The sequence below is a fragment of the Aspergillus alliaceus genome (assembly GCF_009176365.1).
Source record: "Aspergillus alliaceus strain CBS 536.65 unplaced genomic scaffold BDW43scaffold_100, whole genome shotgun sequence".
Classification (NCBI taxonomy): domain Eukaryota; kingdom Fungi; phylum Ascomycota; class Eurotiomycetes; order Eurotiales; family Aspergillaceae; genus Aspergillus; species Aspergillus alliaceus.
In genome coordinates, this window is record NW_022474783.1 from 2,483 (window position 1) to 25,273 (window position 22,791).

Consider the following 22,791-nt stretch of genomic DNA (forward strand, 5'->3'; position numbering starts at 1 on the left):
AGCTAAAGCGTCAGGTCGATCATTTCCTGGAAACCATCCGGTCCTCCAGCGGGGTATCTGGGCCTGAAGGTCCGTGAAGTTCGAGATCTGGAAAGCATATTTGCTCAGCCTCGAATTGACCACCACCTTGCGTACGGCACGGGTTTGGCCTTATCAGGTGCGGATAGGCTGTTGATCGATGTAGGTTGCTTCATGGGCACTGACATTCGAAAATTGATCCTCGATGGTTACCTCGCTGAGATTAGTTGGAATATCCCAAGTAACTCCTGAATCTGCTGGTAAAAGCCAACTAGAGCGCTAAAACTGACGATAGTTTATCTTAGGTCAAGATATCGAGAGGAGTAAGTTTTGCTTAGAAGCGCCCTGGATATTGTATATCTAACTTCCCTTCGTGTTCCCAGGGTTCTTAGTCTGAGACATATTCTTTGCAAAAAGAGATGTTGGACCCCAACTTCTCCGAAAAGAACGGCGATTTCCAGGATGCATACCATTCGTCTCCACAGCGAACGTGATCCATTTGTTTGGTCTCAAGTTCAGGAGACTTTTTTCCGAAGCCTAGCATATTTAGCGAAGCCATGGGGCAGGATATGGAGCTGTTAAGTTGGCCTGCAAGAGGATGAGTTTCAATCTGGTTACCAGCAAACCAAAGGAAAGGCGCACGATTTACGACAAAGGAATTTCGCAATTCTGCTTGGAAACACCATGGAGCTTGGCAGACATCAATTTTGAAGTAAACTCGTGGGATACGAAGAGATACGGGCCCCTCGAAAAGACAAACAATGGGTACTACAATGGAGCATCCACATATCCTACATCATTCATGAGATTCATTTGTTTTGAGAGATCACAACAGAGTTCCATATCTCGCATGCCCATTACTTCCTGCTAGAAGAAATAATCTTCCTCAATCCATCAGGAAAGTCTGTTTCTGAGGGTTCCCCTCTTAGCAAAGAGTCTGGGGACCGATTGTACTATAGAGGTAGTTTCTCTTCTGACTGGCAGTAGGACGGATGATCTCCTCAAACAGAATGATGTCCTGATCGTTCGAATGGGAACCCTCCGGAACACGCACGACTCCGCTCTACCCGGCTCATTACGGAAATCCCAGTGTATCTGCACATTGGCCTGTCCACGTGGTTGGGCCGCTCGCGTCTGGTTTCAGTATCCGGCTCAGCTGGCCTGCTTCATCATTGACTCCCGCTCGGATGGTATGCTGCGCCGCCGCATATGCGAGAACATTAACTAACCCTAGCATTTTCATAGGACGGATTCAGCCCGTGAGAAATTCGTAGATGAATTTGGTAGATCAGAACATCTGGAGAGCATCTATACCTGATCGTTATGCTATTATTATCCTACAGCAAACTTTTCACCGAGCAGAAGACAGTTCAGGCTACACAAGGCCTGTTGACGCGGGTTGAGCTCTCTGTGCCCTCCCGTTCATTTTGTTCATTCGACTGACATCCATCCCTTCACTGAAATGCAATCAATCGTCATATTGACAATTCAGAGCAATGAGAGTGTCTTTTTAACAGTTGATGCCCCTTCAATTCGTAAAGTGATCAAACAAGCGCCATGTCTCTTCCCGCGACATTTGCCCCTGCAAGAACACCCACAGATAATTACATCCTCTGCTCTTGTCTCCTTGCACTCCCCAGTGATTTTGTTAGTATGCCTTTCATCCCCAGGGTACGCAGGGGTCATGTCCTAAGATGTATTGCTTTTCAATCAGTTCTGGCAGCAAAATTTCCTTACCTATCAAAAAAAGCTATATTTATTAAGGCAACGGCCCTTAATTATAATAATGATGGAATAAGTGGCCTGTTCCCCCCGTACTAAAGAGTGCACCGCCTCTGCACTATCGGGAAAGTATCTCTCCTTACCATGCACATGTTAAGTCGCATAGTAGACGTGCGTCCACTGGCTGGATAGCCAAAGCATAAAGATCCAATTTTAACGACAAAACACGGAAGTTCAACAAACAGATCAACAAGCAGACACAAACAGTCTTGGAGAGTTCATCTGACATTGTCAAAATCTCCTTGCGCGACCAATCAAAGGTTCTCTACATGTTCTTAAGTGAGATTCAGATGTTGATGTGATCATCCCCACAGATTCCTTCTTATAGGCTAGCATCACATAATTTTTCTTTGGGTTCTTACCTTTGATGGCCACGCCACAATTCCGGAAGGGGACTAATGACCGCCACCAAAACTTCTAGGGTCCAAATATTGGTTACCGTCGCTTATCCTGACTATGGAGCTCCTTTTGCGTTCGAGACAAAGGAAGGACCACATGTGATGTATATAACCTTATCTCACCTCTTCTCAGGGGAGAAAACATAAAGAATGAAAGTTGGATCGTGTGGTTATCAAAACCCCTAGGAAATCTCCATCCACGTTTATTGAATCCACAAAGGACGCTCCTATAGCCGTCGCTACTGTTCGATCTGTCTTTGCGAAATTTATCAACGGCAAAGAATACAGCGTCAGACACTTCATATTTACAGTTGGGCCTCATAGAGTGGAGCAAGAAAGAGGCCTTTTTGGCATACCACATCTGGCTTGATGCTGTGCCCTTGCTAACCGACCGGGATGTGGGGGCTTGCTACCAGATACCATGGTACACGGCATTCAGAGACCTGCCCCGGAGTAACAAAGCAGAGGCCCATTTTGAAGATTAATCATACCTTATCAGATGTACTTCTCGATGATCTCTGTCAAAAGGATCAAACCTCCGTCGCGTCAGGTTCAAGCCAAGACTTACTTGGAAATGTATCCCGTGGGAACCAGCTCCTCGAGGTCCTTCCTGAGCCCCGTGCCATCGTCACTACCATCGCCACTGGGGTCATCCATCCTACAGGAGCCCGTATTGTGGGACCACCATTTTCGCCGAGCTGATCTACCCCGGTCGTGATGTTCTCACGAGGTACTCGGGATTTTGCGTCTTGCAAAACCTTGCCCAAGTGTAGGAATAATGGCACAGCTGAATAAGGCCATCGAGCTCGTCCTCTGTCAGTGGGTACGAACTACGTCATGCATACTGAGACGCACAATACGTGGGTAGAGTTCTTCCTGCTTTCCTTTAGCTCGAAGGTGAAGGTAATGCGAACCCAGGATTCACCAGCCGGTGGTCAGAAGGCAGCCAGAAGCTTTGTTTCGAGGAGTTGAATGTGTAAACTCCATTCTTATGCTCGACAAGGATATAGAAATCACACATATGTAAGACAGACAAGTCGAAAGCAGCATTTATGGGACGCTCAGCCTTCTCCATCAGGGTAGAACGTTGGCGACCATCGCAGCCGGCCATTTACAGAGGATTGTCTACCTATCGCCGAGTTCAACGCGATGCTTTAACACCGGTGCTGGGTGGTGAGACCTTGGTTGGAGACTGTTTAGGCTGCAATTACCCCCTTCAACAGTCTCAGCTCTACTATTATCCAATGAAGGATCATTATTGATACAGTTAACCTTGGTATGACGTTGAAGCTAATCTACATCCGGTAGGAGGTAAAAAGCACGAGATTGGTTCTCGGCCCGAGCCCTCCACAACACTCTTGTTTGCGGGATGACACTGTGGACGAAGGTTTATGCTTCCGCCTCCCCCGTGAGAACCATCACAGCCAGTGCAAAGCTGCGGCGGCTGGACGTCCATGGTCCGATCGTCTACCATGACACTAAATGAGCAGTGGAACACCCTGCCAGGATAGGTAGATGGTCCCTAAATTTGACCATGTTGAGGGAACATTGGCTAGAACTACTGGAACTGGGGCCAGCTGCTGAGCACGAGGACGCGCAATTGCGTTCACGGCTAAGACAATCCCAGTTTAGATCTCTGACGGAGATATGTAGGTACCCCAAGGGGATTCCCCCACGCATTTCGCTCCCCAATCGCCAAGGTGGTCGGATACATAGTTGTGCGCAACACGTCAACCACTAGCTCCTCCCGTGAGCGGCCAAGAAAAAAGAAACCAAGACAAACCGGATAAAGCAAACCGATATTGCGCGGCAGCAGCTTGGCTACCAACAACTGCGCACAATTGTCACAGGCCGAGTTATGGAATCAACCGGTCACACTGAACGAGGCAGACACAGATTGTGTGTGATTTCGTCTTCCCTGGCGATTGACAGACGTAAGCGTTTCCTGTTGGAGATCCACCAAATTTTAGGTAAATATAATATAGGTAAAGATCGGCATGGAACCGCGGGACGATCCTGGCTCCACCAGGCCCCTGTATCGTTGATTGGTAGCTCGCAGACCAGGGGGAGGACCGTTCTCCACTGGTAAGTACAACTCTGGCCGTGGGCGAACCGCCGGTGGAAGGAAGGCCGGAGAGCCATTCTATTCTTGTGCGCCCCACCACATACTCTGCCATAGAGGCTAGATCCTGGACGTCAATGTCAAAAGATACAGATGAGATCGATAAACGGGACAAAGAGACGGGAGTAGAGGGGTTGCAGGGCGGATAGTTTGAAGTAGGAACTTGTGTGGCGTTTTTTTCAAGGTGAACTTAAGGGCAGGATCCTCGTAGCTTCCCGAAATACGCTTCCAGGCTCTGGCCCCATTGCCCGCATGGGCTCGTCACTAGAGAAACGATCTAACCCTTGAGCTGGCTTTATTGTCAGTAATCTGCGTTCTCGGAGAAAAGGATATACCCGCATCTGTCTAGCACGATGTAACTCAGGGCAAGGATTATTCCTACCGAATTTTGAGTTCACAAACCGGTCTACGCGCACAGGATCTGCTCAAGTTTCGCAACAGACAAGGCGATGCTATCCATGCTCGATGCTGATAACAGGTGATCGAGATTAAGCGGACGGACGACTTTTATCCAGAGAGTATAATCTGTGGTGTACTTCTCGATCGCAGGGTACTTATGGTTTACCAAGCGTCTCTTAGGTATAACAAGGGTCTTTTTCCTGAAAAGAGAAACCAGGGGTTATGGAGCTCGATTATGGGGTAATGCGATCCTCACCAAAAGTACTAGACTGCGCCGTAATATCCCCCTTAGCTTCCACCACAAACGGCCTGGGAGGCGATTGGACGTTAATTCTGATACTACATTTATATATATAACTGTTAGCTGCGCTAAAAATACTAGGATAATATAATAGCTATAAACTAGGTTAGGGAAGCTAATATAACTATAAGTAGCCTTGCTAAGTACTTAGGTAAAATACCATCCATAGTCGCTTACAATCTTTATAGAGGTATTAAATCTCTATCTATATTAGATAATTTAAACCTCGTTACTATCGTATGATCATAGAAGTAGCGAGGCTTTTAGCCCCTAAAGACTTAGTAGGTGGTATGCTTGATATTCAGCCCACCAAATTACCAGAACGACCAGCGGAGATATTCTCGCTTCTCACTTACACGGTGGGGACGCACTAATTATGTATGTATGCATATTCCTAGGCCAGTAGGAAAAGAGACAGTGAGAAGGTGCGTGCAGGGGTGAAATCCAACAAGGTGCTCGACAAATCCCTTAGCAGGATAAGTCTCCAGCTAGCGTTCACGACGCTTGTTGGAAGACAAGGCTGAGATGTGAAGTGGTCCATTTTTGCCAAGGTGCAGGCAGGGTAAAGATGCCAGCATTTAACCATTCTATATGGAGGATAGTATAATTTGCTCAGTCATCCTATTGGTGGCATCTGCAACTGATAACAATTGATCTTCAGAGTCAGCCTGAATCCTTCAGTTGTTTATTGAACAGATTGAATGAACATAAATATGGCACCAACTCCATCCTCACCCACCCGCCCACTGACTCTTTTACTACTTACGACTAATGATACCACGACAACTGGGATATAACATCAGTACCATTCATAGGCGATAAAGTAAGTACTGAACCTTAGCTCCTGTATCAATCCTGGTGCCTGGTATAAGTGATCCTCACCTAACTGACAGGCGTTATCCTTGTATAGACTGATCCTTTGCATATTATATTCTTGCAAGACTACTCAGCAACGCTCGGCAGAATGCTGTGCAGTTCATGTGGTTCACCAGCAACGACACAAGATTCCAGCATCCCTAGAGCAAATACGACGGTGGCGGATCGCCGTCGTGAGCAGAATCGCCTGGCCCAACAACGTTTCCGACGTTAGTCAAACGATCCACCATAAAACGTTGATAATACTGACTTTCCGTCCGCTCGTGATAAGAGAAAAATCGAGGACGTAGAGCCTCACCCGCGCAAGATCAATCGAATCCACAAACCAGCGCCTCAAATGCCCTTGACGACATCAATCCAATAGCCCCCAGCGCATTGACGCCAGTCACACCACCTAGCATAATCTGTTCGAGTCGGAGGCAGTCCTCGATAAGCCGTTTCGAGGACAGTCGAGGAGACAGTGTGATTGATGATTTCTTTCTGGATCCTAACGCCAACTGCGGGACGAACAAAGATATTACGCCCGACTTCTGGACATCGACACTGAAAGGGACGGCTCCCTTTGCTGCTGCTACTACTCCCCTTGCCCTCCCTTCGGAGCTGAGAGACTGTCAAGAACGTCATACAACAAGGAACCCGAGTGATCCTGTCGATAACAACGAAAGTGGCAGAGCGCGAGCAGGACAGACTGTGCTTCATCGAGCAGTGCAGACGGGGAATAGCAAAGTCGTCCGCCTTTTACTCGAGCATAACGCAGATTGCAACTCGAAGGATAACGCTGGTCTTACACCTCTGTTGTGCGCGGTAATTGGGGGCCATGAAGAAATATTAGAGCTATTGCTATCGCACGGGGCCGGTATGGGCCATGTTGATAATGCTCATTGGTCGGCCCTTCATTGGGCTGTGTTCCATAATCGTCATAGGATACTGGAACGGCTTCTGAGCTGCTGCGGTGGGGACTCTTCGTTGCTCAACATACGAAACAAGGATGGAGAAACACCACTATCAGTTGCGGTTGGTGCTGGAAGTGAGGTGGCTGTGAAGCTGTTGCTAGAATTTGGGGCCACGGTCAACCTATAGTGAGTATTTAGATCTCCGCGTATAAAAGTCACCACCATAATCGCAAATAAATTAGCACATATCATCTTTTGCCCCCAAGCCTAAAATCGATTCTTCGTTCTTTCATTCTATCAGTGCGTCCTACCCACCTCTCTGGACGGAAAGTACTGACACCCCGGCCGTATACGTCCTCATCTCGTCCTCCGACGGCGGCGTTCATACAGATTGTTCATCCGGGCGGGATGTACAATCCTGATAGCTCAATCTTAGTCTGATCCATGACTCGAGGCATAGCGAATCCCACACCAGCTTGTAACCGCAATGCCTCGTTGATTGTTGCCTTGAAAAGTGGGAGCTGAACGGCCGGAAAATCGGATAATTTCCCGCTCTCCACGGCTTGGTCAACCACCTTCCGAAGCTCTTTATATATGTTAGAAGCATTTTTGCAAGGTAATAGAAGTAAGATTGCTTTCAGCTTAATCATTGTGGTTGCGTCTGCGCCTGCTGCCCTACCGAAAGGGGTGTAGCAGCAGATTTTAATAATATGCGTGATTTATGTAACGTATTTCCCGGGTCATCCGGCCACCCGGCCACCCGGCCACTGTAGAATAACTGGTAAGATATTCGTATGAAACGATATCAAAACGATCAGATTTTGATGCCTATCCTGCTATCTCACTTGCCTATCTAGGTGGGAATCATGAGGCTATTTATATGTGGTCTGATCACCATAGTATTCACATACTTCCGCAGGTGGTCAATTCATCAAGCATAGGTCAGGTGCCTGCGATACTAGGTAATTTCATGGGCGTATTCAATAGCCACCCTACGCGTTTTGTACGCGCCTCAAATTTTAAAGCAATTCAAGAACCAGTCATACCACCAAAAATGCCTAAATCATCAAAATCTCTAGTGGAACAAGAAGGCATGATCTGCTGGCTATATCAGCTATTAAAAACGAACAATTCGACAGTATTCAGAAGGCTGCTGAAGTTTATAATGTGCCTCGTTCTACATTGACTGATCGCTTAAAAGGAAGCATTTTTAAGTCTCAAGTGTGCTCAGAGAATCATAAATTGACTATCTCTGAAGAAGAATCGCTTGTACAGTGGATTATATCCCTAGATTAACGTGAAGCAAGTTCTCGGTCTGCTTATATATAAGAAATAGCTAATCTTCTGCTTGCTAAGCGTGATCCTACTGTTATTTCTACTCTGATTGGCAAAAACTGGGTTTTAATCTTTATTAGGCGCAGGCCTGAGCTGAAAATGTTCTTTATATACAGATTTAACTATCAGCGTGCTAAAGCTGAAGATTCTAAGGTTCTGCGTGCCTGGTTCTAGCAGATAAACGAGGTTATTCAGCAGTATGGTATTACATCGAGTGATATCTATAATTTTGATGAAATAGGATTTATAATGGGTCTAGTAGCTACTGCTAAGGTAGTTACTAGATCTGATATGAAAGGAAACCCTTTTTTTATACAGCCAGGGAACTAGAAATAGGTCATCTCTATAGAATATATAAGTTCTAATAGATGGGCTCTATCTCCCTGTATTGTTTTCAAAGGCAAAGTGTATATAGAGGCCTGGTATAAGAATTAAAATATCTTATCTGATTAGAGAATTAAAATAAGTCCTAATGATTAGACAAGCAATGAAATTGTTCTACCCTGGCTATAGAATTATTTTATACCTGCTACTACAGACTGATCTGTAGGACGATATCCCCTACTTGTTCTTGATAGCCATAATAGTTATCTTATGCCTCAATTTAATCAGATTTGCTCAGAGAATGATATTATACTAATCTGCATGCCTGCTTATACTTCTCATAAGCTTCAACCGCTTGATACTACCTGCTTTTTATTTCTAAAAAAGGTGTACGGAAAATCAGTTAAATCTAAAATACGCTGTAAAATCAATCATATTGATAAAGATAATTTTTTATCAGCCTATCCTAAGGCACGCACACTTGTCTTTACTAGCAGCAATATCTATAGCGCTTTTCAAGCAACTGAATTAGTTCCTTTTAATCCTGAGCAGGTTCTTGCTTAAATTACTGTGCAGCTTAAAACTTCTACACCTCCAGACAGCAGACCAAGTAGTTAAGGCAGCTCAGCGTCTAAAACACCTTATACTGTGAAACAGCTGAATAAATCAGAATCTAGATTAAAAAAGCTGTTGAGAAATTGATCTAGAAGTCCTGATTCTCCTGTTAAACTGAATTTAAATCAGATTTTAAAAGGTGCTGAACAGGCTCTAGCTGAGATAACTATTTTGAAGCATTAAATTGAGCAATACCAGGCTACTCATGAAAAGCAGCTTAAAAAGCAAAAGCACTCTAAAAAGCAGCTTCAAATAGAATCAGGTATATCAGTTCAGGAAGCAAGAGCGCTTATAGAAAGCAGAAAACATGCAGATGAAGCCATACAGGCAGATGGGGCTTTACCTGCTGAATCGGCTCCTAGACGCGCCCCACCTAGGTGTTCTGGTTGCAATGTACAGGGTCATAGGATTACAAACTGCCCGAATCGATAGAACTACTCATTATTCTATAGAAATGCAATTATATGGTGTTTTGTATGGCTTCAATTTTAGAAGGGCGGCCGGGTGGCCGGATGACCCGGGAAATACGTTAGTGATCGCTTGTTGGAAGCCCTCGGCCTGCCGAAAAACAATGTTTAGACGATGCCGCAGCTGAGACGGGGATAGTTGTTTTGAATATGGCGTCGTGATCTGATTGACTGCATGGCATATTAGTAAATTATTTATTAATATTATATATAGTAAACGTCCGCCTATCTAGGTATCCTTCATTATACCTAGCGGATTCCCTTTACTCTACATATCGTCTTGAAACTCCACACCTCTAACAAACACCTCCGACAAAGCCTCTAACCCCGCAACAAAAACACATAACGCAGAAGCAATAATAAACATGCTAATACTCTCTCCAATCTCCAGCCAGCTCCCCTCATCTCTTACTGCCCAGAAGAAGCGCAGAGTCATGTAGTCACCGATGCCCATGACAACCGTGAACAGACTCCCACCTTGAAGCTTCAGTCTCTTGGTCAGAAATCCAAGGTTGGCAGAAACCAGGGCGAAAGGAGCCAGAATCTTGAAGATGAGAAGAGCCGCCTGGCTGAAGGGATCGAAGATGGGAAGTAGCCGGTAGACAGCGTCCAGCGAGAATGAGGAGACCGAGGCGATGTTTCCAGTGCTGAAGAAGGCGGAGTGCAGCAGGAAGAGGAAGAACAGACAGACTCTTACATCTGAAAGGATGAGACTCCTGTAGTTCCCCTCTACGGCAGCCTTTTCTCTCTGCTTCGCTGCCTCAACGGCTGTTGCAAGCGGTGTTGAAATTTCCTCTTTCAGGGCCTTTTTCGTGTTGAAGGCGTAATCATTAGCTGCGGCGTTCCTGGCGTTGCCCGGTGGACGAGAATCGTCGCTGGACATGATGTTGCGGGTACTGCCGTTCTTAGAGCGTTGATGTATTCTGTGTTCGAGTTGGACCCAGCAAAAGAGGGTGATAACAATGCCGAAGTAAAAGAGTCCTTCGTAGGAGATTGTGAGGATGATGAAGAGTGGCCCGAGTGCGAGGAAAATGATCATATGGCGGTGGAGATAATGTTTTCGTGGACGCAAGACATGGGCAAAGGGCAGGACGAGGGATGCAACTGTTTACATAGTTGTTAGCGTGGCAACAGACTCCAAGGACATATGCAAGTAAGCTAAACGTGATCAAATCCTCTGCGATTGAGACGCAATGTCGAACCGGAGACTGAGCATAATCCATAAGGTTCTCCTCGATTGAAGTAGCGTGCCTGTTGGGGGAGATCCTGTTTTCCTGATTGTTGTTATAGCACGAAGTCATTGATCTGCTGAGGACCAATGTCCCTTGGTAGCATAGCCAACGGCGGCGTATAGATAATCTTGGTCCAGATCCAGGTAGCTGTCCTTTTAATCTAAGCTGATATCCTCTGAGCTCTTTGCACCCTTCTCACATTGAGACTGTCGCGCCACCAAGCTGAGCAGCAGCAATCTCGTCTTGCAGGTAAACGATGAGTTTGTGACGGGGCAAGGCGTATGTACAATCGTACCAATATACTTCGTCTCGTGCTTCCAGCCACCACTTGCGCGCCTTGAAGAGTAGTCTGAGCAGCACTCGGAAGCATATCTCAAAGCCGATGCCGTAGACAATGCTAGTGAGAGACAGAAGATCAAGAATACACCCAGCCAAATCCTCGTACAAAGACTTTGTGCCCTGAACGATCATCAGGGTTGCTCCATGACCGTCAAGGCATCTCCCAGTCATTGCACGTTGCTGGCAAATATGCTCATAGCCCGTAGTTGATGTCGATTCTCGCATACAATAATGTGAATCGATGTCGCGTATCGCATAAGCCATCCAGTTGGCGTTTCCAATGTCTAGCAACAGCTGCAAGGAAAAGAAACCAAAACAGTACTTACCCAGCGTAGCCCACCCAGCAATCTGTGTTCCCAGCGGAAGTCCCTGCTTCGTCTGTAAAGAAGCCACACTCGACCTCGTGACAAGCATTGCAAGAGCAACCAGTCCGACCTGCAAACCAAGAATAGCTCTTGACACACCATCGGCATCTGCTGTGCTCAGCCCATCTTTTGAGGGCACAGTCTGTACCAATAGTCTATTTTCAAACGCAATATACAAAAAGCCGATTAGAAGGATTAGGGTGCCACCGACAGAGCTGAGATAGAGTCAGCTATAGGATAATATGTTGTATGGGCTCTACGTACATGAGGGTTATATCCTCCAATTTGTTAGCTGGTAGAAGAGTGAACACGCTCATAGCAGCGCAGGAAAGTGCCCATGTAGTGCAGAGGAAAAAGTTTGTCTTGACGAAGTCTGTACCGTAGAGCAGTGGCCAAGCGGTAGCGGTCAGGTAGACAATCGTATAGACCTGTCGATTGTAGTAGCTTTGAACCTGTGAAACTCGTAAGCAGGCATTGATTGTTGGAACTCGGGTACTCACCATGACTTCCAGCAATGCCAGATATGCAGCGATCTTCAATGGAAACTTAACTGTATCACTCTTCGAAAACTGCGAAAACAACTTTTTCTTGCCTTCGGCCAACGCCCTCGACCGCGCAAAAACCTCTTCCCAAAACAAGACTGGAAAGAAGGCGTACGCGTAGTATGTGATCGGTGATGCCTGGAAAATGAGCAGACTGTAAAGCCCGACCAGGATCGAGGCAAAAGCTATAATGAGTCCGGGTGGCCTCTGCACATCGATCTTGCCATCGAGCACGTAGACATCTACGGCTGTCGTGAAAGCGAATGCGATCCAGCCAAGATAGCCTGCTGTGACCAGCGTTCGCAGAAATAGCCACGCATAGGTCTGCAGGTACCTTAGACCCTGCAAGGCAATCTTAATCAGCTCGTCAGATTGCTTCATTGCGGTCGTGTAATCTTGTTCCCGGATGAGTTCCTCAATGGCTGCTAGACGATTCTCGACGTTGGTTTCAGTAAAGTCAGAGTAAGGCTTGTAATGTAGGACTTCGGCCATCTTCTCCCGCTCCTTAACATGATACATCTCCAAAATCTCTTTCGCATTAACAAGCAGAGCCTTTGCTTTCTGCTCATCAGTGGCGTCCAGAAACGATAGCGGGAGCTCTCCAACCGAGTTGACCGGAAATTCCAGGCCAGCAAGGTACGCCATAAGAGCCGCGATATCCGCCTGAGCAACATCATGGCGGTAAACATGATCCAGCTGCCAGTCACTCGAGAAGCCATCTTCATGACCCGGGGCCTTGCCACTCTTCACCGTCCTCGGCTTCGCAACTCCAGACCCCCAAGCAATCAGTGGCGTCCTCGTATTATCCGGGTGTCCATCTCCATGACTCCCCCAGTCACTAATCCCATGGTCTGCGGTGAAAATAAAAGCCGTCTTATCATCCCCATAAAACTGATTAACAATTTCCGTAATCTCCTGTACACCCTGATCCACAATCTGGATATTCCTCAAATACTCCTGCGAATACGGCCGATGCGCATGCCCAGTCGTATCCAGGCCCAGCAAATGCAAGAAAAACACAATCCTATCTTGCCTTAGCCTCGCATTCAACTCTTCGTCCGTGCCAGCGTCCTCGAACAGCTTCTTAACGCGATCAAAAACCCAGTGATCCAGCTCCGTAGCATCTTTACTGCAATCCTCAAATTCAGCCTCATACATCTGATCTTCGACTCGGCCTGGTACAGCACCGGCGGAGAACATGGGCAATATATCCGGACTCCCCCAGCTCCAGGTATGTCGACTTCTGTTGAAGACGCTGTCGAAGGTGACCGGGTTGAGTTTCCATCCTGTTGTTACTGCTGCCACGTCTTCGTACAACCCCGCGATGAGGGCGACATGACCAGGTCGGGATTCGGTGGGGACGCGGGTGTGGGAGACGCCGAAAGTGCCGTGTTTGAGGACTCGAGAGCGGAGGAAAGGCGCCATGGGGACGACATCCTGCGCTGAAGAATCGTTTGTCGGCCTTGAAGGGTCGGGAAAGAATTGGAACGCTTTGTCGGCTCGGAGTCCATCACCTGCAAAGCTTAGGTCAGTATGCAACAGTCATGTGATGAGGAGAGAGCGATGAACGCACCGATATACAAAACCAATCGCCTGGCGGGAGGTTCAGGGGTATCGACTTTGTATGCGCGCATTCCATGCACAATCGGCGACACAAAGTAGATGTCGAAGATGGAGTAGATATAAATCACGTGGAACACGAACGCAATTCCAAGGAACCCGATGCGCCCAAGTCGTGCCATGGCGAGAGAAGATAGCGCTTTGCCTTGTGCAAGACAGCGAAAGCAGAGGAAGAGAAGGCGTCCAGGTTTGACAGGGATGGATGGCCGGAATTGGATGGACCGAATGCCCTTATACGGCTAGTACTGATTGGAGAGGAAGCTCGGTCGGAGCAAACTGAGTCCGCTATCCGAAGTCGGCGCTTACTATAGTATAGAGATAGTCAGGAAAATGTACATGCTGTGGAATCCCCAATTATTAGGCAGAAGCTGTTCCAAGTAAGCTGCTAAGCCTACCCTCTTTAATTAGTCTGATCGGGGTAAGCCCTGACGTAAGCAGTAAGCAAGTCGGCCACCTCTGTATCTCATACTAACCCAGCATTTTTCGAACTCCTATATCTCAGCCACCGTTAGCTCTATTGTAATAGGTCTTTACTTAAAGCTATATGTATACTTTTAGAGTATATATTTCGAAAATAATGATATAGAGGGAAACATATAATCTATAATACTAGTTTGAAATAAATTACCTAGCAATACAATGTAATATATCTTACCTGAAGATATATTAGCATATATTCTATAAGATTTGCATATTAAGATTAAATCTACTTTAATATGCCAATTTAACAATATAAAGCTGATTATATAAAGTTTGGCTATGGTATTAGATCTCAAAGATTGCTGGATCTGTGTGGGATACAGAGGTGGCCAACTTGCTTACATGGCCGACTCGCTTACCGCCTACGTAATGTTCCAATAGCTTAATAAGGCATTAACCTTAAACGTAATCCACAAGCGAGCGAGACACCCCTCAACCCCTGAAACTTGTCAACACACTAAATCATCATCATATTCAGCTTTTCATCTAATATGGCCTCAAATCATGCGGAATCAGCAGTTAAATTAGAAGATCGCATATCCCTTGCAGTTAAATCATTCAAAACTAGTCAGTTTAAGAGCATACGAGCAGCAGCAGCAGCATATGATGTTCCACGTTCCACTCTAGCCCATCGAATCAAGGGTCGAAAAGGGCGGAGTACTATACCCGCGAATTGCCAGAAGCTTAGCAATCTTGAGTAAGCTTCATTGAAGAAATGGATTTTGGATATGGATGAGCGCGGCCTACCACCTACCCATACTATTGTACGCAAGATGGCAGACCTATTACTTTCTCATCAGAAATTTGGCCTGACTACTGGAAAGAACTGGGTTAGCAACTTTGTCAAACGACATGATGATCTTATATCAGAATATACTCGCAAATATGACTACCAGCGTGCCAAATGCGAGGATCCAGAGATTATCAGTCAGTGGTTCAGTCTGGTTCAGAATACTATAGTGGAATATGGTGTAACTGAACAGGATATCTACAACTTTGACGAAACTGGCTTCCAGATGGGTGTGGCATCTACCGCACAGGTTATTACTGCATCCCGTCATCGAGCAAGCCGTATGAAAGCTATACAGCCAGGGAATCGCAAATGGGTGACTGCTATTGAATGTATTAATGCTTCTGGAGGGCCTCCTCTCCCCCAAATGATCATCTTCTCTGGTAAGGTCCATCAATCCCAATGGTATCAAGATATCAACACAGATTGGCTGATTGGTGTAAGCGACAATGGATGGACTAATAATGAGCTTGGATTACTATGGTTAGAAAATGTCTTTGAGAAGCATACTGCAATGCGTCCAATTGGGCGATATCGACTTCTGATCCTTGACGGCCACGCCAGCCATGAATCTGCAGAGTTTGATCTTTTCTGCAAGAATTATCAAATTATCCCTCTCTATAAGCCTTCTCATTCATCTCATAAACTGCAACCTCTTGATGTTAGCTGCTTTGCACCCCTAAAGAAGGCATATGGTATAGAGGTGACCACAAGCATTCAAAATGGCATTTGTCATATTGATAAGGAGAACTTTCTTGATCTTTATAAAGTATCAAGAAAGGCCTTATCGTAAGAGAATATCCGCAGTGGATTTAATGCGTCTGGTTTAGTTTTAAATCTTCAAAGGATGCTGGATAAACTCACTATCAAGCGTATCCCCCCCAATCTACTTCCCATGGGCCTTCAGATCAGGGATGGACTGCAAAGACCCCTTATACTACTGCTGAGATGCAAAAGCAGATGCAACATATAAAGCAGCTTATCCATCGCAACTCAGAGAGCCCGCCAAACGGAACATTCCGCCAGCTAGCTAAAGCAGCTGAATCTACCATGCATAAAGTCATTCTACTAGAGCATCAGATGACTGAGCTTCGCGCAGCAAATAATAAGCAGAAGCGAAAGCGCACAGCCCCTAGATCTTTTACTGCTATTGGAGGGGTTCTGACAGGGGCTGAAGGCCAGCAACTTGCTCAAGAAGCTATACAGATGATGGAGCTTGTCTTTAAGAGAAAGCGTGCACTCCCATAATGCAGTAATTGCCATCAAATTGGGCATATTAGAACTAGCTGCCGTAGTAAATAATACACTTTTAAGTGTAAAAATGGCTTCATTTTGATTGCATAGCAGTAAGATATCTGCTGGTTCGACCAGGCGATTTTAGGGTGCTGAGGGGGTGTCTCGCTCGCTTGTGGATTACGTTAGTTATCGCTTGCTTACTGTTAATCGACCAATTATTCTTTATTTCTATTATTGGTTGTGCCTTATTATTCACTCGAGGACGAGCCCTTGTCTCTGATCGACATCACGAAACCAGCAACGCTTCGCAGCTTCTCACACGTTTCTGTGAGCTCCCGATCCGGGTTCGACAAGGCTATGATTCCCGCTCCTGCTTGTAGCCAGCTACGTTCAGAATCTTGAAAGACCGAGCGAAGGACCAAGGATGCCTCGACTGATTTGGATCCCTCAAAAAACACAATAGCCCCTGAGTAGAGTTCGCGGGGACGAGTCTCTAGGCGAGAGATGGCCTCAATGGCCTTCATTTTAGGGATCCCGGTAGCCGTGATTGCTGGAAATAACACGTTCAAAGCGTCCCATACGTCATTGGACGGGCAGAGAGTTCCAGTGACTGTGGAAGCAAGATGCTGCACCTTTCCACGTTGCTTCACAGACATGAGATCGGCCACGACCACAGTGCCATCCGCGCAAAACCGATTCATTTCCCGCATTGCTTCCTGGACTGAGATGATGTGCTCCATGACTTCCTTGGGGTCATTAAGGAGATCATTCCGTAGCCGCGACCGCTCCTTTTCCGTGCCTACATTAGCCCTAGTTCCGGCAAGCGGCTCGGTGGTGACTTTCCCATCCTGAAAAGACATGACAAGCTCAGGACTAAATCCGGTAGCGCTGAAACCATTGTGGTCAACCAAAAATGCGCGCCTAGGCGTGTTGCCGCGTCGTCCGCATACTAGAGTTCCGACCATATCGACCTTGTATGACAGATCTATAGCCCGAGAGGCAATGACTTTTCGATATAAGCCTCTGCTGATCTCGCCCAGTGCTTGCTGCACGACATCCCGATACTGGTCTCCATTTGTTGACTCATCAGGCCGGCCGTGCGTATAAAAGCTCGGAAAAGGATGGGAGAGTGCTGTTTGGATGACTCGCAAATCATTTTCTGTCCAATTACGGAGCGAGACCGCGCCCTTCTGGACACGGACTTGCAACCGCGGGACTAAAAGACTGACCAATGGCCACGAGCCCGGCTCAAACTCAACACCATTGATGTAAGCAGAGTAGTTGAAGCCGATCTGGCCGGATATCATCCCTCCATCCTGGGCATAGCGAGAAGTAAAGGCCGCAGTGACCTTCTTAATAGTATCTCCAGTTATTTCAGTAGACGAGCTAGTGGTGTCCGTCTCAATTGTCGCTGTTTCGCCAGGCGGATCGATGGTGAAAGACGCTTGGCTGTCCACGCCGACATGCCATGTCGATTCGCGTTCGTAAGCGTACACAGAATGTCCCGCATATGCGATCAGGATCTTCGCCACTGCCTCGACACGTGCATCTGCTGATGTGCCTAAAGGGATGGTGAAGGTATCATCTGGAAACACTGCCATGGTGCAATCGATGTTTGTTATAAAGGAAAGAGTGCCATCTTGCTGTGGATCGATCGATCTATCGATGTATATATGGATATATAAATGGAGTAAGGATAGTAAGCATTACTCGTAATACTCTTATCTTCGTCGTAAGTGGTACGATCACGTGGATAGGACCGCAAGGCAAAAAGCCCGTGCATGCTGAGACTATGCTGACGAGTTCACATGAGGCGAATAGCAGAGCTAACAACTTGAAGCTGTATAGTGATTTGAATCCCAGTCAAGCTTATCTTGCTTTCCTTCCATCGTCAGCTTACTGTTGTGAATCAAGTCTCAATCGAGAAGACACTAGAGCTTCGCATACGGAATTTATTCCGTATTGAGTCAGATTGATTGGAAATCAATCTGATATTCAACTTGTAAAATTAAACTTCCTCTGAATCACAACACTTACAACAACCATTCAATGTACTAATCATCATGTGCCAATAGTATTGTCATAAGGAACAAAGACTTTGCTCCAATCAGACCAACCCGGGTAAAGGAAGATGGAGTCGGTGGAGGGTTCTTTAGCTGAAGGAAATCAGTAGTGACAAGTTTGCGTTGGAGCGTGTGGCCTTTATGCCTTACTGATGCCTTACTACCTTAATTCATATCACGTGATATCAAACGCCCTTTGAATCTGTATGAATGACGGTGCTATGAGAAACGAGAAACCTCCTTGGAAAGAGATGTGAATTGGTGATGAATAAGGAGTACAAAGCCTTCCATATCTGACTGGCTCACAAATCTGTCAGTGTACCTTGCTCCTTAAAAGATCCCTGCACTTCACCACACTCGCCGTTGTTCGTTTCTGCTCTTGTCTAGGTTCGGCGTTGCTGTACTTATACTTTCTAAAACGCGTCTCGTCACTATCTGTGCCCCCAATCCCTTCTGCAAAGTTCAACCGGCCAGTACCATTCGTTACTATCAGACTTCTTCCCCCGGCTCACTCAGGATAGCGTCGTCCCACCTCATGACGCAGCGAGCTTGCGCAACTCATTCTTTAGAATCTTCCCGGTCACGCTCTTCGGAATAGCATCAATAAACCGAATATCGCAGTAATTGACTTTATAGCGGGTAAGGCGGTGACACAGTTGCTGCTTCAGCTCCTCGGCGGTAACATTCGGATGAGCACGTACAATAAACGCTATAGGATGCTCTCCAGACTCCAGATTGGAACCGGAACCGATAACTCCAGCATCCCTCACGTCAGGCAATGCCATAAATGCATCCTCGAGCTCAGGAGGAGCTACCTACAAGTATAAGGCCGAGATGTTAGCGATCTTCGGACACATAGTATATATGCATATGGCTCTTGGCTGGCGGTCTCATACCTGGAAGCCATTGACTTTGAATATGTCTTTCTCGCGGTCCACCACGTACACTTTCCTATTTTCAACATAACCAATGTCTCCCGTTTTCAGCCAGTAGTGCTCTTTATCTTCAAACGCTCGTTCGGTCGCTTCCTCGTTACCCCAGTAGCACGACATGCCATAGGGGCTGTGGGCATATATTTCGCCGACCTCCTTGCCGCTTGGCAATGTCTCACGAGTTGTGCTCAACTTGATCTCACAACCAGGCAATAAGCGACCAATAGAGGATGTGTCATCGCTCTCTGGATACTTGAAAGTTGTCATCCAGCCGCACTCCATCATACCCCAGACTTGAGTGATTCGCGGAGGGTTGGTCTGATCAAAAAGCTTAAGAAATTTGGCTCTCAACTCTGGTACCAGCGCCGCGCCACCGCTATAAATCGTGCGAAGTGACTGGAGCTGCTTCCGCGCTTCAGATGTGTTGTTTATAAGCCTGACCATCATTGGTGGCGGAGCAAAAGTCTCTGTGATATTGAACTCCTGGATCTTTTGAGGATATAGGACATCATCATAGCGTTTCATGAAATACGATGGAATGCCGAGTCGAAGAGCATTGATGATCTAGAGGGTTAGTAAGAAGCCAAGTCGACGAAAGAAAGCGACCTACCATCTCTGGAGCTGAAAGGCCGTGGAAGATGGGAGTGCAGTAAAGCCGCCGCACTTGGTAGGGTTTAGGATTTTCCTCTATCGCGGCACTCTCGAGCACCATAGACCGTTGTGTACGTGCGGCCATCTTCGGTCGACCAGTAGTACCTGACGTCGATGCGAGAGTAGAGACAGATTGAAGATCAATAGCACGGATTGTAGCATACAGGCTCTCTACACTTGACTTTCTTTGGAGGCCATGAAGAGTTCGAAATTCCTGAGGTGAGGTGCTACTTCCATAACTCGGTTCGAACAAGATATCGGTGAAGATAATAATTTCTGCCGAGCCAGCAGCGGCGCGCACAGTTTCCAGATGCTCCTCTCTAGTAATCACATACTTGGTGTCGGAAACTCGAATGTGATGCTCCAGTTCAGGAACTGTATATGCAGTGTTTGTGCCTGTCCAGCGGCATGACGAGCCGTAGATGGCCAGCACCAAGATCGGGTAAAGGATGTCGTTTGCAAGATGGAGACACACGGTTGTGTTCTTCTCGAATACACCGACGAGAGAAGCAATAAGCCCAACAGCCTTGTTCTTGGATATAGACCGTGGTGGGTCAGACTCGGAGGCGTCTATCAGTACTGGCTTCGTCGGGTCGTACTGACCAGACAGCGCCCACTCAACGATACTACAGCAGTCCGGCTGGAGTTCCTTTGTGATCTGTATGGCCATTGCGTGTACAAGTGGGTTGGGTGTAGGCGTGACGGGATATAAATGTACGTATAGGATTTATTAGAGGTCTGTCGAATATGACCTGGTTAGCAGGGATATTAAGAGATAACGACATCACGTCGCGTAGATAATGTCGAAGGAGTATAGTAGTTACTGGTACTCACGTATTTGAAATGAGGTTTAAGAAATCTAGGAGGGAACTAAGCGCAGCAACAAGTGCAAGGAAGAAAATAGTGCAAATGAGCTGCTTGATAGTCGACCTTGCGCATCTAACACTATATATCTGTTACTACTGGCATCGGCATGACACGCTCTAACTTAGCCGAAAATAATAAAGCTACAGAACTTTACGCTAATATTAGCTTGTATTGTAAACTCTTAGTACCTCTAAAAGAACAGTACCAGGATTATTGTAAGCGCTTATGATTACGGCTAAGCATGTATATGCGTTTGGACCCCAGCAACGCTTACGTGCTTAACAGGCAATTGTATGCGCTGCTTAACTTTACGAGATTATCTTCATGTCCTCCTTGAGCCGGGCCGCCTTCGTTGACCTCAAAGTATTAGGAGCTAAAACAAAAGCGATCGTCATCAAGATTCCAAAAGGGCAAAATCTTTAAAAACACACCACATCCTTGTACTGTGGAGCATTCTGGACGGTCTTGTTTCAACGATTCGGTTCAAAATGGCATATGTGGCATTTCGACAAATCGGTTTATTTATAACGGCATGCATAAACGGTCTCAAGCCGCTACTATCACCATTGATTGGAACGCAGCAGCAATCCAGCTGTTCAGACAATACTATTATATACCAAATCTCTAGAAATGACGAAGCTTTTAGGGACCACGTCAAATACTTTGCATTCGAATTCGATAATGTGTTGGACCCAGATCTGATACAGAGCTCTCTGAAGAGGCTTCTTGAAATCGATCATTGGCGCAAGATCGGTGGCCGGATAAAGTTGAATGTAAGGAATTTAATTCGATCTCTAATTGAAATAATGTGTCTTGACCGTTGCTTAGGGAAATGGTCGAATCACGCTACATGTGCCGAAGCATTTCGACTCGCAGAACCCAGCATTTACCTTCCATCATGAAAAGTTCGACATGGCGGTTTCTGAGCACATTATTGCTGCGAAGTTTCCCCCAATCAAGCAAACCCAACAATCAATAGTTTATCCAAACGACGATTTTCTAGCGACTTTCGCGCGGACAAAGCAGGCACCTAAGAGTATTCATGAGTTCGTCAAATCTGGGAGTCCGGTACTAAGTGTACTGGTTTCATCCTTTACGGACGCCACAATTGTTGGGCTTTGCTGGCCACATATCCTCATGGACGGTCTCGGATATAGCGAGTTCTTACACAACTGGTCGCTCGTTTTAGCTGGTGAAGAGGACAAAGTCACTAAGCCGATCGATATCAACTGTGACCCAATGTGGGAGATGGCTGATCCAGCACGTTTCGATATCGAGGAGGACTGGGCTTTTGGTCGGCATCAGCTCCAAGGAGTCGATCTTCTCTGGTTCCAACTACGGTATTTATGGAACGCCATCTTTAGTTCACCGCCTGAAAGGCGCCTAATTATGATCTCAAATGATGCTTTTCATCGACTTGTGGACAATACAAGGCTAGAGCTGAAGAAATGGGCCGAAGAGCAAGGCGAATCAAAACCACCTTTTATTAGCGACGGTGATATCTTGACTGGCTGGATAATGAAAGCTGCGAACAAGCATAAGACATCGCGCTCATCACGACCTACAATCCTCGGTCAAGCGTTCAATCTCCGACCATACTTACGAGAGGATGTCATTAATCCCCCCGAAGCCGTACAAGAAGACGTTAATCGCAAAGGAGTCTACATCTCAAACATGGTCTCCGCAGTCTATACACTCCTACCGCGAGGATTTTTACAAGATGAACCGGTCTTTCGAATTGCCCTTGAACAGCGAAAGGCAGTACAGCAACAAACAACGGAGAATCAAGTGTTGGGCTTATTACGACACCACCGAGAGACCTTTCAACGGACTGGCAAATACCAACCAATTTTCGGCACGCACGACAGCGACCTGTATTTTGTGACAAATGCGATCAAGCTTCAGCTTCAGCATGTGATTGATCTCTCGCCAGCAATAGTCAAGGATTCGGCAGAAGGAGATAATAAGGGTATAACTCGCAGCAACCTTACTTCTTATGTGTCTGGGTTTCAAAAGCCCAATGCTGTGTTTCCTGGTATTATTATACTGAAAGGAAAAGACCAATTCGGGAACATTTGGCTGAACCCTACGTTACGTCGAGATTGCTGGAGGGGTGTAGAAGAAGAGGTCCAGAGACTGTGAAT

The 22,791-nt window shown here is 46.5% G+C and overlaps 6 protein-coding genes across 6 annotated transcripts; 2 read left to right on the plus strand and 4 right to left on the minus strand.

The window, feature by feature from the left end:
* Positions 1-5,677: 5,677 nt before the first annotated feature.
* On the plus strand, positions 5,678-7,600 carry BDW43DRAFT_294886 (ankyrin repeat-containing domain protein). Its single transcript, XM_032043998.1, has 3 exons — positions 5,678-5,843; positions 5,931-6,105; positions 6,168-7,600. Exons 2-3 carry the CDS (start codon positions 5,985-5,987, stop codon positions 6,974-6,976), a joined length of 930 nt encoding a protein of 309 aa, XP_031893933.1. The 5' UTR covers positions 5,678-5,843; positions 5,931-5,984; the 3' UTR covers positions 6,977-7,600.
* Positions 6,953-7,600, minus strand: BDW43DRAFT_294890 (uncharacterized protein). The gene is made up of 2 exons (XM_032043999.1): positions 7,128-7,600; positions 6,953-7,075 (listed from the first exon to the last, which is right to left on the minus strand). Exon 1 carries the CDS (start codon positions 7,437-7,439, stop codon positions 7,185-7,187), a length of 255 nt encoding a protein of 84 aa, XP_031893934.1. The 5' UTR covers positions 7,440-7,600; the 3' UTR covers positions 6,953-7,075; positions 7,128-7,184.
* A 2,095-nt stretch (positions 7,601-9,695) lies between these two features.
* Positions 9,696-13,969, minus strand: BDW43DRAFT_294892 (GPI ethanolamine phosphate transferase 1). Its single transcript, XM_032044000.1, has 5 exons — positions 13,582-13,969; positions 11,967-13,522; positions 11,731-11,918; positions 11,428-11,681; positions 9,696-10,634 (listed from the first exon to the last, which is right to left on the minus strand). Exons 1-5 carry the CDS (start codon positions 13,748-13,750, stop codon positions 9,799-9,801), a joined length of 3,003 nt encoding a protein of 1,000 aa, XP_031893935.1. The 5' UTR covers positions 13,751-13,969; the 3' UTR covers positions 9,696-9,798.
* A 2,318-nt stretch (positions 13,970-16,287) lies between these two features.
* On the minus strand, positions 16,288-17,830 carry BDW43DRAFT_20842 (ADC synthase). The gene has a single exon (XM_032039227.1). The coding sequence runs from the start codon at positions 17,733-17,735 to the stop codon at positions 16,383-16,385; it is 1,353 nt and encodes a 450-aa protein (XP_031893936.1). The 5' UTR covers positions 17,736-17,830; the 3' UTR covers positions 16,288-16,382.
* A 465-nt stretch (positions 17,831-18,295) lies between these two features.
* Positions 18,296-19,808, minus strand: BDW43DRAFT_20843 (uncharacterized protein). The gene is made up of 3 exons (XM_032039228.1): positions 19,740-19,808; positions 19,094-19,693; positions 18,296-19,012 (listed from the first exon to the last, which is right to left on the minus strand). Exons 1-3 carry the CDS (start codon positions 19,740-19,742, stop codon positions 18,731-18,733), a joined length of 885 nt encoding a protein of 294 aa, XP_031893937.1. The 5' UTR covers positions 19,743-19,808; the 3' UTR covers positions 18,296-18,730.
* Positions 19,809-21,135: 1,327 nt separating this feature from the next.
* BDW43DRAFT_317141 (uncharacterized protein) lies at positions 21,136-22,789 on the plus strand (the record flags this gene model as incomplete). The annotated part of the gene is made up of 2 exons (XM_032048465.1): positions 21,136-21,420; positions 21,476-22,789. 2 exons carry the CDS (start codon positions 21,136-21,138, stop codon positions 22,787-22,789), a joined length of 1,599 nt encoding a protein of 532 aa, XP_031893938.1.
* Positions 22,790-22,791: the final 2 nt, after the last annotated feature.